General features: G+C 34.8%; 1 protein-coding gene across 3 annotated transcripts in view; it reads left to right on the top strand.

Moving 5' to 3' along the window:
* TMEM117 (transmembrane protein 117) overlaps window positions 1-16,140 on the top strand; it is a 137,606-nt gene that overhangs the window by 26,482 nt on the left and 94,984 nt on the right. For 2 of the 3 annotated variants that reach the window (XM_003771373.4, XM_031940421.1), the window contains exon 3: window positions 9,536-9,668. In XM_003771373.4, the coding sequence (XP_003771421.1) occupies window positions 9,536-9,668 (133 nt within the window). Of the gene's footprint in view, window positions 1-9,535; window positions 9,669-16,000; window positions 16,063-16,140 lie in introns of those variants that run through there. The other variant, XM_031940422.1, reaches the window with a different exon arrangement.

Here is a 16,140-nt window from a genome sequence, read left to right as displayed (position 1 = left end):
TTTTTTTTTTTTTTTTTAAGATTTCTAGAAAAATGTCTAGGATGTTCTTTTGGTCATGACATTCAGGTAATACAATGATTCTTAATATTTTTTCTCAATCTGTTTTGCATGTCACTTTCCCCCTTTCTCTGAGAGACCTCACTATTTTTTCCCCTATATTTTCAGTATTTTGGATTTGTTTTAATATTTCTTGTTGTCTAGTGGAGTAATTGACTTTTTGATCCATTTTAATTTTTAGGACATTTATTGCCTAGATGAGGTTTTATACATTTGTATGCCATGCTATAATTCTGTAATGTTCTGGTTGGTTTTCTGGAGGTCTCTGGACCAGCCTTCCTTTCAGCAGATTAATCACCACTGGAATAGCCAGGTGTTAAAATCCAAATCCTTTATTATCTCCTTCACACTCTAGTTTCCTTGCCTGGGGCCCAGCTAGCTTTCTTGACATCCTTTGAGACTCGCCTTGGTCTCAGTGTGGGGAGCAGGAGGACAGGCCACCAAGAGGCTGATGAAGATGGAATGAATCTCTCTTCTTGGCTCCGAGAGCTTGAGCTCCCACCTCCAGTCCTCTTGTCTTCTCTGGCTCTAACCCTGGCTGAGTTTGTCCCAGCTTATATGCTCTATTCTAATTATATTATCATAGGTGTGAATCTTATACAATAGGTGTCAATCTTTTGGAATTATATAAGTACTAAGTACCTGTACTGAAAGAGAACTATTAATCACCATGCTAAATTAGATAACCATTGTTTTATCAATTCCACTGAGTTAGCACCTTGTAAGAATCCTTGTTTCAAGTACAGAGTTCTGGACTATCATATAATTCTGTTTTCTAATTCTTTTGTAGCTCTGATTTCCTTTTTTTAAAAAATTGACTTATACTCTGATCCTTTTATGTATAATTTAAAATAACTGGTCTGAACCTAATTTCTCCCAGATTTTCCAGCAGTTTTTTAGAATACGTAGTACTTATCTTAGTAGTTTTCGTCTTTGTGTTTATTGAATAATAATTATTAAGTTTTTTTTTTATTTCTAATTCTTGGGTTTTTAATATAGTCCACTGATTAGCTTTTTTATCTTTTTAAAAATTGTAATATAGTTTGACTGTATTGGTAAACACATTTAAAAGTCCGATACAATGAAATATTGCTTTATGTTAAAAAAAATTATGAAAGCACAAGAACAAGTGGATTCTTCTCTTAGTATAAGAGCTGGACTTCCATGTTTCCCTTTTTTTTTTTTTCATTCATTTCTTTGAGATCCTTAATTTTTTGGTCTAGTAGATCAATTGTTATTATTTTGTCAAGTTCCATAAAATAATACTTGATAGTTTGATATAGACAAACCAAATTAATTTAACAGATTTGTAAGTCATTTTTATTACATTGGCATGGTTAAACCATGAGCAATCAGTATAGTATGTCTTCAATAATTTGTCTGTTTTTATTTCTATAAATAATGTTTTATAGTTGCTTTTATGTAGTTCTTGAATATTTATCATTAGCTGCCTCTGTCAAGATTATCTTTCATCCTTTTTCCCTTTTGAAGTTATTATTTTTTTTTTTTGGAAATGCATAAAATTTCTGATGATTTATATCAATTTATTTTATATACTGCTGCTTTACTGAAGGCATCATTTCAATTAATTTTTAGTTAAATCTAGGATTCTTTTAAGTAAAATCTCTAGGGTTCTCTTAAATAAAATGTCATATCATTTGCAAAAATAATATAATTTTTTTTAATCTGTTGCATATTCTTGTCCCTTACTTTCTTTTCTGTCTTATTATTTATAGTTCATATATTTATGCTAAATGAGAATAGTAACAATTCTTTACCTTTCATCTTAACAGAAAGACTTCCAGTATTAACTCTTGCTTTCAGATAGACATTACTTATCTATTTTATGACTTAGGTTTTTATTTTATTTTAATTTTTATAAAATTTTTTATTTTCAAAACCTATGCATAGTTTCAACATTCACCCTTGCAAAACCTTGTGTTCCACTTTTTCTCCCTCCCTTCCTCCCCACTCCCCTACACAGCAAGTAATTCAATATATGTTAAACATGCATAATTTTTCTATACATAGTTCCATAATTATCATGCCACACAAGAAAAATCAGATCAGTAGGGGGAAAATGAGAAAAAAAACAAAATGCAAGCAAACAACAAGAAAAAAAGTGAAAATACTCTGTTGTGATTCACACTCAGACACCACAGTCCTCTCTCTGGGTGCAGATGGTACCCTCCATCACAAAACCAATGGCTTGAATCATCTCACTGTTGAAAAGATCAGAATTGATCATCATATAATCTCATTACTGTGTGCAATGTTCTCTTTGGTTTTACTCACTTCACTTAGCATCAGTTCATGTAAGTCTCCAGGCCTTTGTGAAATCATCCTAATAGTTATTTCTTATAGAATAATAATATCCCATAAAATTCATATGCCATAACTTATTAAGCCATTCTCCAAATGTTGGGGAATGTTTCCAGTTTCTTGCCACTACAAAAAGAGCTGCTACATCTTCACATATGTGGGTCCTGTCCCTTTTTTTATGATCTCTTTGGGATACAGGCCCAATAGAGACTCTGCTGAATCAAAGGATATGCACATATTGAGAGCCCTTTGGGTATTAGTTCCATATTCCTCTTCAGAATGGTGGGATCAGTTCACAATTCAACCAAGAATGTATGCATATTAGTGTCTTAGTTTTTTTTCACATTCCCTCCAACATTTATAATTATCTTTTCCTGTTATCTTAACTAATCTGAGTGTAGAATGGTACTTCAGCGTTGTCTTAATTTGCATTTTTCTGATCAATAGTTATTTAGAGCATTTTTTTTCATATGACTAGAAATGGTTTTAATTTCTCTATCTGAAAATTGTAGGTTCATATCCTTTGACCATATATCAGTTGGAGAATGGCTTATATTATAAATTTGAATCCATTCTCTATATATTTCAGAAATGAGGCCTTTATCAGATATAAATTCTCTCCCCTCTCCCCCAGTTTATTGCTTCCCTTCTTGTCTGCATTGATTTTTGTTTATACAAAAACTTTTTAACTTAATATAATCAAAACGATCCATTTTGCATTCCACAATGTTCTCTAATTCTTCTATGCTTCAAATTCCTTCTTTCTCCACAAATCTGAGAGATAGACTATCCCTTGTTCTTCTAATTTGCTTACAGTATCACTTTTTATATCTAAATTATGAACCCATTTTGACCTTATCTTAGTATAAGGATGTTTGGTGTGGGTCAATGCCTAGTATGTGCTATATTAATTTCCAATTTTTCCAGCAGTTTTTGTCATAGTAAGTTTTTATTCTAGAAAGAAGCTGGGATCTTTGGGTTTATCAAACACTAGATTACTATAGTCATTGACTATTGTGTCTTGTGAACCTAACCTATTCCACTGACTGATTACTCTTATTTCTTAGCCAGTACCAAGTGGTTTTGATGACTGCTGCTTTATCAGATAGTTTTAGGTCTGGTACAGCTAGGCCACCTTCATTTGAATTTTTTTCATTAATTCTCTTGAAATTCTTTACTTGTTCTTCCAAATAAACTTCGTTTTTATTTTTTCTAGCTCTGTAAAATAATTTCTTGGGAGTTTGATTGGTATGGCACTGAAAAAGTAGATTAATTTACATAGAATTGTCATTTTTGTTATATTAGCTCAGCCAACCCAAGAGCACTTGATATTCTTCCAACTGATTAGGTCAGACTATTTTTTGTGGAAAATGCTTTATAATTGTATTCATATAGTTCCTGACTTTGTTTTAGCAGGTAGACTTCCAAATATTTTATATTATCTGCAGTTATTTTAAGTGGAATTTTTCTTTGTATCTCTTGCTGCTGGACTTTGTTAATAACATATAGAAAAGATGATTTATATGGATTTATTTTGTATCTTGCAGATATTTTTTATTATATTAAGAGACAAGTCCATTTGTTCTTGTATTTTCATATTTTTTAACAAAAAAGAAATATTTAATTGTATTAAGCTTTTAAATGTATTTACCAATATAGTTATGTGATTTTTAATTTTTATTATTGTCTATTGTATTTATAGTTTTCCTCATATTGAATCAACCCTGAAATCCTGATAGTATGCAAATCTAATAGTAGTGCATGATATTTGAAGCATCCTGCAATAGCCTAATTGATAATTATTAAATCATTAGTTATCAATATTCATTTATATTGGATATATGGGTTCCCTCCCTCATATTTCTTTCTCTGCTTTGTCTCACCCGCTTTTAGGCACCAGGACTATATGTGCCACATAAAATTTGGTAGGATCATTTATTTTTCTACTTTAGCAAAAGTTTCTATAATATTAAAGCTAATTCATCTTTGAATGATTGATAGATTTCATCTGTAAATCTGAGAACTTTTTCTTTGCAAATTTCTTTATAGCGTATTTAATCCCCCCACCCCTAACATTAGGTTATTTAAATGCTCCTTTCTAGTTTTACTTTGTTCCCTAGTTCTAAAAATTCTGGATAGTTTTCTTTGTCAATTTCTTGAAATATGGTATCTAGACTTTTTGTTATGATCATGAATTTCTAATAATAATATAATTTTTAGATTATCTCTCCTTGATAGGTCTTACAACTCAGTTGTTTTTTATATAATATCCCTTAGATTTTCTTTTTTTAATTTTTGGGTTTGTTTTAAAATATTTCTTCTTGTCCTATTGAGTCATGTTGACTGACTGATTCTAATTTTATTTTTTTTTTTCACTTTTTAAAAAATTTATTTTTATTATAACTTTTTATTGACAGAACATATACCTGGGTAATTTTTTACATTATCCCTTGCACTTACTTCTGTTCCAACTTTTCCCTTCCCTCTCTCCATCCCCTCCCCTAGTTGGCAAGCAGTCTTATACATGGAAAATATGTATATCCTAGATACAATATATGTGTGCAGAACCGAACAGTTCTTTTGTTGCACAGGAAGAATTGGATTCAGAAGGTAAAAATAACCTGGGAAGGAAAACAAAAATGCAAACAGTTTACACTCATTTCCCAGTGTTCCTTCTCTGGATGTAGATGCTTCTGTCCATCATTGATCAATTGGAACTGAGTTAGATCTCTTTGTCAAAGATAATCACTTCCATCAGAATACATCGTCATACAGTATCATTGTTGAAGTACATAATGATCTCCTGGTTCTGTCACTTAGCATCAGTTCATGTATGTGTCTCCAAGCTTCTCTGTATTCATCTTGCTGGTCATTTCTTACAGAACAATAATATTCCATAACAATTATATACCACAATTTACCCAACCATTCTCCAATTGATGGGTATCCATTCATTTTCCAGTTTCTAGCCACTACAAAAAGGGCTGCCACAAACATTTTGGCACATACAGGTCCCTTTCCCTTCTTTAGTATTTCTTTGGGATATAAGCCCAGTAGTAACACTGCAGGATCAAAGGGTATGCACAGTTTGATAACTTTTTGGGCATAATTCCAGATTGCTCTCCAGAATGGTTGGATTCATTCACAACTTCACCAACAATGTAACTGATTCTTGTAATGGGCTGAAGCTCTTGAAGCTCTTGTTGCACTGAGGTCCCTCTTAGCACTTGAGGCTAATTAGCGATTGCACAATACTCTATTAATATATGCTTGGAGAAAGAATGGCCCCACCCACTCTCTGTGCAAGTTTGATGTGTTGTATAGGAGATTATGTAGACGATTTGATGGGTAGAGTGTGAGAGGCAGAAGCACTGCTGGCTGGATTTGTGTTGTGACTACTCTCACTTCATATCACCATTCCCCTTCAACTCCACAAAGAATAAAGATCAAGGATTTTCCCTTATTCTGACTCTGGATGATTTTAATATACTCTGGGTGCTAAACACAGTCATCACATTTGGCACCCAATGTGAGGCCAAAGACCCTATTTTCACTGAAGAAATCTCCAGTGACCAGGAAATTAGGTGAGTATTTTGACAGACAAACAGGGAACTTACTTTGTTAAGGACTAAACTAGTAACCTTTCCTGGCTGAAATGGGACAGATATTGGGAAAAGATTCTCCTCCATCTACACACCACTGGCATACCTTTTAATCCTCAAAGACAGGCAATAGTAGAGAGAAGAAACAGAGATGTTCCTCCAAAAACAAAAGAAAGGGGGAGTCACAGGTAACCCTAGAGAACTTCTAAATCTAGCCCTTTATACTATTAACTTCTTGATTTTTGACAAAGATGCACTGGCTCCGGCAGACAGGTTTTATAATCCACTGGAAGGGCAGTGTCCAGTGCGAGCGGCTCCACTATCTTTAGATAATTGCCAGGTGATGTGGAGAGACCCAGAAAGTGGTGAATGGAAGGGACCATATAGGTTAATGGGTTGGGGGAGAGGGTTTGCTTGTATCTCTACAGGTGGAGAAGGAATCAGATGGGTACCAATGAGCCATATTTGCCTTGTCCATCACAGAGATACAGAGCAGACCCTTGAAACGAAGGAGAAGACACAAGAAACATCGGGTGGTTCCATTGCTGATTGTGCCCACCACTGAAAGAGCATGACAGTTATGGTGTTTGACTCATGGACATTGAAAATTGTAGGACTTGAAAACCCTCAGGAATCATTGGATTCTCTGAGACATAAGATTGTTGTAGGACTTGAAAACCCTCAGGAATCATTGGATTCTTTGAGACATAAGATTGTTGTAAGACTTGAAAGCCCTCAGGAATCATTGGATTTTCTGAGAAATGATAAGACTGTTGCAGGACTTCAAAAATCTGATGGAATCATGGAATTCCCTGATAATGTGAAGCAATGGACAATACATTGGTTTTGCACTATCTCTTGGCTACTGAAGAAGGTGTATGTGTGACTGTTGTTTACATACCCTCCTTCTAGGACTTCTGGAAATCTTTTATAACACCATGTTAATTTATATTGTTTGTTATACTGCTACTTGCATGTACAATTCATGTTTGTTACACCACATCAAGCCTGCACTGATTGTGGGGAGAGTCATCATTAATAGCCTCAGCGTTATTGCTGTGTGCTTGTGTAATACCTCCCATGCTGATGGGTTTGTGCATACCTGTTTCTAATAAGACCCTTCAGCCCAGAAACCCTCTAGCAATCTCCACTTCCCTTTGGTGCTTTTCATCTCCCTTCATGAGATGTCAGGGAGGGTGTGATCATCTCCTTTTTAGTGCTTTCACCTCCCTTCCTGAGAAGTCGGGGGGGGGGTGATCACCTCCTTTTCGGTGTTTTCACCTCCTTTCCTGAGAAGTCAGGGAGGGTGTGATCACCTCTCCTTGGGGACTCTCACCTCCCTGAGAGGTCAGGGATAGCACGACTGGCTGTATTCTAAAACAAAAGAAAGCAGGAGATGTAATGGGCTGAAGCTCTTGAAGCTCTTGTTGCATTGAGGTCCCTCTTAGCACTTGAGGCTTATTAGCAATTGGACAATACTCTATTAATATATGCTTGGAGAAAGAATGGCCCTGCCCACTCTCTGTGCAAGTTTGATGTGTTGTATAGGAGATTACGTAATCAATTTGGTGGGTAGAGCATGAGAAGCAGAAGCACTGCTGGCTGGATTCGTGTGGCAACTGCTCTCACTTCGTTTCTTCATTCCCCTTCACCTCTGCAAAGAATAAAGATCAAGGATTTTCCCTTACTCTGACTCCAAATGATTTTAATATACTCTGGGTGCTAAATGCAGTCATCACAGATTCTAATTTTAATAGGCTTTAGTTCTTGGTTAAGGTTTTCTACTATAGGGGCAGTTAAGTGATGCAGTGGATAGAGCACCAGCCCTGAAGTCAGGAGGACCTGAGTTCAATCTGGTCTCAGACACTTAAAACTTTCTAGCTGTGTGATCCTGGGCAAGTCATTTAACCCCAGTTGCCTCAGGGGGGAAAAAAAAAAGTTTTCTACTATATCTTTTAAAGTATCTATTTTCCTTGTCATTCTTCTATACTTAGTTTTTCAATTCTGTATCTCTTTATTTAATTTCTGCTTGATACTTTTGGAGTCTTTATAGCATGACTTTTTTTTTTTTTTTTGTTCTGAGGCTTTACATAGATTTGTGTTTATTGCTGAGCATCCCTTAAAACTAAGGTAGTTCACAGTTTTCCTTGGTTTGCTTGTTTCATCTATTTCAATATCTCGGTTGGGGATAAGGAACAATATATTTGGGTCAAGCAACTGAATAACATGAAAAGAACCTGTTGGGTTTTGAATTGGACCCTATTAGGCCTTCTTCTTGCCACAGAACCCCTATTTCTCTTCCCACTGTAAGCTCTGTTTGGAGTTCTTCTCCTTTGATGCTGAAGTCTAAGGACCGAATTTTTTCAAGGGACTTTCTCCTGCCATAGATTTCAGGCCACCAGTGTCTCACTGGATGCTTTGAAGACTGCTATCTTTAATGAGTTTCTGTAGCTGTACAGGATTTGAGGATAGCATGATCGAAGCTAAAGTTGTAGTAACTTCAATGAGTCATGTTCTTGGCATAAATTTCCAGGGGATGCCTGGGTTCTGCCTTCTGAGCTCAACCTTGGCCCTAAAATGGCTTGCACATTCTAGGGTCATATGCAGAAATCTAGGAGTTCCTCCTTGCATTTCTTCATTGGATGGAAAAGTCTGGAGGTGATTCTTTCTTTCCAGAATATGCATTGTTAAACTCTACTGGAGAATTTGTATGGGATCTAAGCTCCTTCTTGCAGGTGACTATTTTCCCACCTGCTATTGCTCTTGGTTGTTCTCCGGTCACAATTTTATAGTAAATCAATGGTTAATCATTTATTAAGCATTTAGTATATATTTGGCACATAACATATATGATGAGTTCTTTTATGGACAACCAAAAGAGTTGTACTAGACATGCCCATGGAACATTCATTTCAAGATGTTCAGAAAGTAATTTTTAATACCTGAATTTAAGAGATTGACTAGAATTTTAAATGTAGATGTCAGAATTAAATGTTTAGAGATGATAATTTAATCTAGGAGAGTTGATGAGCTCACTAAGGGAGAGTATAAAATAAAAGGGAAAAAAAGGTCCAGAATAAAGCCTTGGGAATTACCCATAATTAGTGAGTATGGCCTGTCTGAAAAATTAACAAAGGCCACTGAGAGAGGGTGGTTAGACAGCTGGGAGAACTAGAAGAGATTAATGACATGAAACCTAGAGGAGAAAGTATCTAGTGGGAGAAAGTGATCAAGAATGTCAAATGCTGGAAGGTCTAGAAATATTAGGATTGAGGAAAGGATATTAGATTTATCAATGGAGACACCAAACATTAGACCATCACTATATTGATTATTTGCAGTATGAAATATTTTCCAATGCTTATGTCTTAGGTTTCTTCCAAGAAAATATGTTTATTTAAGCAATAGAAGGAATTTACAGCAATGTAAGGTGATTTTATGAATATAAGACTTTATAAGATAGTGAGGATCTAGTTTGGCTTCCAGCCAAGTAAGCATGTATTTACAAGGTACTTTTTTGGATGATAATCTTAAAAATAATATTCATATTTTAGGTCAGTTGCTTCGGTTGAAAATGTTTCGAGAGGATCATGGTTCTTGGATGACAATGTTCTTTAGTACCATTCTCTTCCTCTTCATATTTTCCCATATATACAATATGATACTTCTCATGGAAGGAAACATGGGGTAAGCCATTTCTCCTTTTATTACTGTGATCATTGTTATTTTTGGAAATTCTTCTATATGCCTAAGTAACTATGCAAGTTTTGAGAGTAAAGTTTTCAAGTGAGTCTTTTTATAAATAAAAGTAATTTGTCCTTCATATTTAGAACTTTTCCTCTCTATGGAGCTAGACTCCCATCTGAAGTAGATTAGAAGTGGCTGGTAAAGTAGTTTTATTTGATGGTTAGAAGCCTAAGAAACAAAAAGTTTGATTCAGTTTCCAGTACTTTGATTCAGTTTCTAGTTTCTAGCCACTACAAAAAGGGCTTCCACAAACATTTTTGCACATGTGGAGAAATCATGATTTTAAAGCAAAAGACAAAATAAAATTAATTAAAAGAGGCAATTAAAATAGGCAAATTACATTTTGTTAAAAAGATACCATACATAATGAATTAATATCAATAATGAACAAGAATGCATTAAATGACATAGTATCTAAATTTTTTTTAAGGAAAAGTTAAATGAATACAGGAGGAAATAAACAAAATAACAGCTTATTCTTTCCCTCTTTTTAGGAAATGTTAAAATGCTCATCCTGGGAACTTAATTTCCTAGACTGTCTTATTGATGGCGTACATGAGGTACAGCTTCTAGGGGAAATACAGCAGGAATTCCTGAAGTTTTCTGGCCTTAGGAATATAATAATATAAGTATATATTCTTTCCCCTAGATTTTAGGGAAGATATAGCAATAATCCTAAGGTCCTTTGATCTTATGAGTGATATTGTTCTAACCATTTGTCTGTTAATGATTCTAAAGTCTTCTGGCCCTAGGAATACTATAATATAATTCTACAAACATATGCCCCAGTCAGGTCTGATTATTGGAAGTGTGAAGTTTAAATGAGAGTTTCCTGGTTTACATGCAGCTCTTATAAAACTCTTATAAGCTTTATTTAACTGTAGATGTTTAGAACTGGCACTTTTTTCCTTCTCCTTTATATTCACTATAGTATTATTTTTGTTTTGAATGGGTCATTTTTAAGTGGGCCCTTAACACTAGTGATTGTTTTCCACAATTATTACATCATTAATCAAATCACTACAGCACTAGATGCACCAAGTAAAGGTGAATTTTGATTTTCCACATTTATTTCATTTTACAATGAAACAAGAGGGTGTTCTCTCTTCCCTTTACCCCCATCTCCCTATATCCTTTCTCCTTGTATTCTCATTATGCTCTAAAGATGGAATTGAAAAACATGACCTTAATCAGTGCCATTAAGGACTTAGGTTTGTTTAAAAAAAAAAAAAACTCAGACATTTGCCAAATAATGAAAGTACTTTTTCGGGCAAGTTTTTGGGGAAAAGTTTGGAGAAAGAACTGATTTAATTGGCCAAAAGTTCCAGGAAGGGCTGTTGACCTTCAATGATCATTTAAGTTGCAAAGGTGAAAATTTTCATGTGCTTGCTGCTCTGTATTGCCACTTTTGACTTGAAAAGGAAAAACCAAGAGGATGTTGCAACTGTATCCTGTTGAATGGGCTATATGTATCACTTTGAATTCCATTCTGATTGGATAGCTCAGTTGCCAAGTTAAATGAATAATTGGGTTGTCTGATCTATCTAGTCAGTTTTATGAGCTTTGCAGATTGCTATACTAAAGTAGTTAAGATGGTAAGATTAAGGTTTTATAAAGCCTTTGTTTGAGTAGAGAAGAGAAGAGCATTTCCCTAGCTGAAGAAGAACTAGCAGAAACTAACAGGGGTCCTCAAACTTTTACAATAGGGGGCCAGTTCACTGTCCCTCAGACTGGTGGAGGGCCAGACTACAGTAAAAACAAAAACTTTGTTTTGTGGGCCTTTAAATAAACTTCATAGCCCTGGGTGAGGGGGATAAATGTCCTTAGCTGCCACATCTGGCCCGCAGGCCGTAGTTTGAGGACCCCTGGACTAAACTGTCAAGCAGTAAATGGAGAACCAATTTTATATGACAAAGATGTTCCTGAGTAGAACCATAACATCAAAGCCTTGTTTCTTGAAGTAGATGTTTTTTTCTCTTTCATAAATTTCTGTATTAGGTTTCTGGTGAGAAGTCTCTATGTATTTCTCAACCTAGCTATTGAGTACTCAGGTAGGAGAATGTGATCTAGGGTTACATGTATATTGCAATGTATTTTATTATATATAAGTTTGCTTTAATGTTTTATCTAAAATATATCTTTTGCCTTATTGTTAATAATTATGTATATGATCTAAAATTGTCATTATTGTAAGTGTCTGATTGTATGGATAGCAAACATGATTGATAGGGTCTCAAATATTAGAATAGTGTGTTGATGATAACTTAATTTTCACTCTACAAGAGTGCCCCTAAGGTCTTGAGAAAGTTAGATTGTAACTGTATATTGGTAGTCTGTTTCTGGGACCTTAAATCTGCTAGAGGGAGAGCATTGTAAAACTAATTGGAGAAACAAGCCAAACCCAGAGTGCAATGGCTTTTTTTTTTTTTTTTTTAATATCTAAGTAAGAGGTATCTGGCTATAAGTGTGACATTGTGACAATGTTTATATTTCTCTCTCTAATTTCAAGATATATGCATAGTTTTTAACATCTACCCTTGCAAAACCCTGTGTAACAAATTCTTTTCCCATTCCTTCCTCCCTTAGATAGCAAGTAATTCAATATACTTACACAATTATCATGCTGCACAAAAAAATTAGTTTAGAAAGGAAAAAAAAGAGAAAGAAAATAAAAAGCAAGCAAACAACAAAAAGGTAAAAATACTGTGTATGTTGTGATCCACATTCAGTCCCCACAGTCCTCTTTCAGGATGCAGATGGTTCTTTCCATCACAAATCTATTGGAATTGGCCTGAATCACCTCATTGTTGAAAAGAGCCACAGTAGACCTTTATTTAGTATTAATCTCTTTGATATGACTTCATAGGTGTGGTGATTATAACTTCTGATAATAAGGCTCTGAAATGTGAACTATTATTTGTAAGTTTACTTGCTTAATCTTATGAAGCTAACTAGAGAACCTCTACTCTTGTTTTTCCTTGTTATGTTGAACAAGGCTAGCATGACAAAAGAATTTCAACTATGTGGAAGGGTCTAGTTTATTTTTATTGCTCTTCCATTCCTTATATCTTTCTATTGCCTAACATGGTAAGATAACCATGATCATATAGGTAATGCATGACCCTCAGATGGTTTGTAGCCTGTTTGTCTACTAGCCCATGGGTGTGCTTATTAGCTTGGCAGGACCTCCTGAAAGGTCAAGATAGGTCTGTTAAAGTCTGCTTCACAAGCCCATTTGTCAACCAATGGGAATCTTTATTTTGTGTAGAGCCTTCTATAAGCTTAAGAGCAAAGAATGTTACTCAATGAGATTCTGTATTTTTGGTCTGCTTCATCTGTGTTTTCTGGGTACCAAACAATACTAAGGTCCTGGAAGAAGGGAGTATCTCAGATTGTGAGGGAGATCTGAGATCCATTTCATTAGAGGGGACCATGAACTCTTTTATAAAGTACAATCAACTCAGAGCCAATCCTTCTATTTCTCAGTTTTTCTTTTAATCTTCCTCCTCAGTAGTACTTTGCTTCTGACTGCCATTTCCCCTAATTCACCCTTCCTTCTCTTATTCCTCCTCTTATATTTTACTGTAGGGTAAGAGATATTTCCACACCCAACTGAGTTTGTATATTATTCCTTCATTCAGCCAATTCTGAGAAGATAAGGTTTAAGTGCTCTCTCCCATCTACCCCCTCTTTTGTAAAAGCCCTTTTGCATTTCTTTTATATGAAATAATTTATCCCATTACTTCTCCCTTCTTCCTACTCTTAGTATATCCCTTTTTCTTCACCTCTTAATTATGTTTTGATTTTTGGATATCATCCCATTATGGTTAACTCATATATGTGTCCTCTGTCTATATACCCTCTTTCTAATTGTCCTAATAATTGTAAGGTTCTTAGGAGTTATAAATGTTATCTTTCCATGTAGGAATTCAAAGAGTTTAACCTTATCAAATCCCTTATAATTTTGCTTGAGTCTTGTATTTTAAAGTCAAATTTTCTATTCAGCTCTGGTCTTTTCATTAGGAATACTTAAAAGTCCTTTCTTTCATTGAATAAACATTTTCCCATTGAAAGATTATACTCAGTTTTCCTGGTTAGTGATTCTTGGTTGTAATTCTAACTTCTTTGTCCTCCAGCAAGTCATATTTCAAGGTCTCCAATTCTTTTACCAGGTAACGGCTAAATTTTGTTTAATCCTGTTTGTGGCTTTATGTTATTTGAATTATTTCATTCTGGCTGCTTGCAGTATTTATTCCTTGACCTGGAAACTCTGGAATTTGGCTATAATATTCCTGGGAGTTTTCATTTGGAGATCTCTTTCAGGAGATGATCAATGTATTATTTCAGTTTCTATTTTACCCTCAGGTTTTAGGATATCAGGGCAATTTTCTCTTACAAATCTTTAAAAAGATTTTCTCAGCCTGTTTTTAAGGTGTTATTATCTTTAGTATTTTATTGTGCTTCCCTTACCAAGCTGGTTGACTCTTTTTTCATGATTTTATATCATTCTCATTCCTTTCCTCACTTTTCCTTTTATCTCTCTAATTTTTTAAAATCCTTTTTGACTTCTTCCAGGAATTCTTTTTGGGAATGTGACCAATTCACATTTTTTCTTTGAGGCTTTGGATATCTTTATTTTGGCATCATTGTCTTCTTCTGAGTTTGTGTTTTGATTTTTTTCTGTCACCATCATAACTTTCTATGGTCAGGATCTTTTTTTGTTTGTTTGCTTATTTTTCTAGCCTTATTCTTATTTTTAATCTTGTGTCAAAGTTGAACTCTTCTCTTGGTGTGAAAGAAGCACTGTTCCAAGCTGAATAAATGCTGAATTTTCAGAAACAGTTTCATTTTTACAACATCATTTTTTGATTCTGCCACTCGAGAATTTATTTTGAGACATTAGTTTAACGTTGTTTGGAGGGAAATTTTGTAGGCCTTAGGCTCTTTGCCTTTATTGTCATCTTGACTCTTACTCTTACTAATTGTTTTTGTTTTTTAATTTTTTGACTTCCAACTCCATAGCAGTTGCCTTACCTGGTATGGATATGCTTCCTCCCTTTTTTTGAATTACCCACTACTGACTCTTTAACTCTCTGGTATAACTTCACTCCAGGGCAGAACCTCTGAAGGATGATAATAATATATTTGAATTAATTCCTCAATAACTATTATACTCCCAACCTATTATACCTTCCACATCCCGGTGATTCTGGACTCAGGTTCTTAGTTCAAACCCCATTTTTCATCCTTCCCTAGTATTCCCTTATTTCCTATCCCCTGGGATTACTAGAAGCATGGCAGATGATATTTGAATCTATGGAAGCTGATGAGATTACTATCTGGATCTATTCACTAGATGATTTCAGTACCAGCCTGATTTCTGATCAGGTGGGGGATGAAAGGGCAGAACTTATGAAGATGATCAAACTGGAGTCCATTTATTCAAAAATTTCTCAGCCTTATATACCCTAATACACTTACATAACTATAGCACACTGCTCATGCACTAACTATAGGATACTGGGCAAGCAGGACCACATAAACAACTTGCTATTGTGTGCAGATGCCTCCTTGTTATTTTAGTATAACTCTGCTTTAGTTACAACACAGGTTGTCATGCCCCCTGACTTCTCAGGAGGTTGAGATGCTCCTAGGGGGATGGGAAGCCAAACTAGACATGTCAGCAGGATTCCTTTTACTGGACTAAAAGGTCTTATATTTTACCTAAAGTTCCCCACTATCTGTGGCCCTCTACATCTTCCACTTTCTTTTGTTTTAATTGAAGCAGATATATTGGTTAAAGCCATAAAACAAGTTTCAACATGGGAAGAATCACACAGGCAAATAGTAATATAACAAGCAATAAGAATAAACAAAATTTTATAAATGACTTCCCTGAGTCCCAGAAAGAAGGGATAGAAAATAATTATTAATTCATAACCATACATACACTTCCTTCAGCAGCCAAGAGATAGTCCAAATATCATAATATCATAACTTTGATAACTTCCAGATTAAAAGGAGTGTGTCTTCTCCTGATTTGATCTGGAGGCCTATTAGGGTCAGGCTCTTCAATCACAGGGTTTGTTTCTATTCCCAATCCAAACATCCATCCTTCCTCCCTTGCTTTAACTAATGTACAGTTTTATAATCCTTTGGGCAAAGTTCTAAATTGCTCTTCAGAATGGTTAGATCATTTTACAACTTCACCAACAATGCAGTACTTTTCTCACATCCACTCCAACATTTATTATTTTCTTTTCCTGTCATCTTAGACAATCTGAAATGTGTGAAGTGATACCTCAAAGTTGTTCTGTTAGGATCTTTCAAGAAGGTGAGTAGCACTTTCAACTTTAAAAAAAATCATTTTATTAAAATAACAGAATGGAAAAAAGAATAAAAGGAAAAAAAA

The sequence above is a fragment of the Sarcophilus harrisii genome, chromosome 5 (assembly GCF_902635505.1).
Source record: "Sarcophilus harrisii chromosome 5, mSarHar1.11, whole genome shotgun sequence".
NCBI classification, from domain to species: domain Eukaryota; kingdom Metazoa; phylum Chordata; class Mammalia; order Dasyuromorphia; family Dasyuridae; genus Sarcophilus; species Sarcophilus harrisii.
Note: the sequence above shows the minus strand (reverse complement) of the source record. Positions and strands in the feature narration are given on the sequence as shown.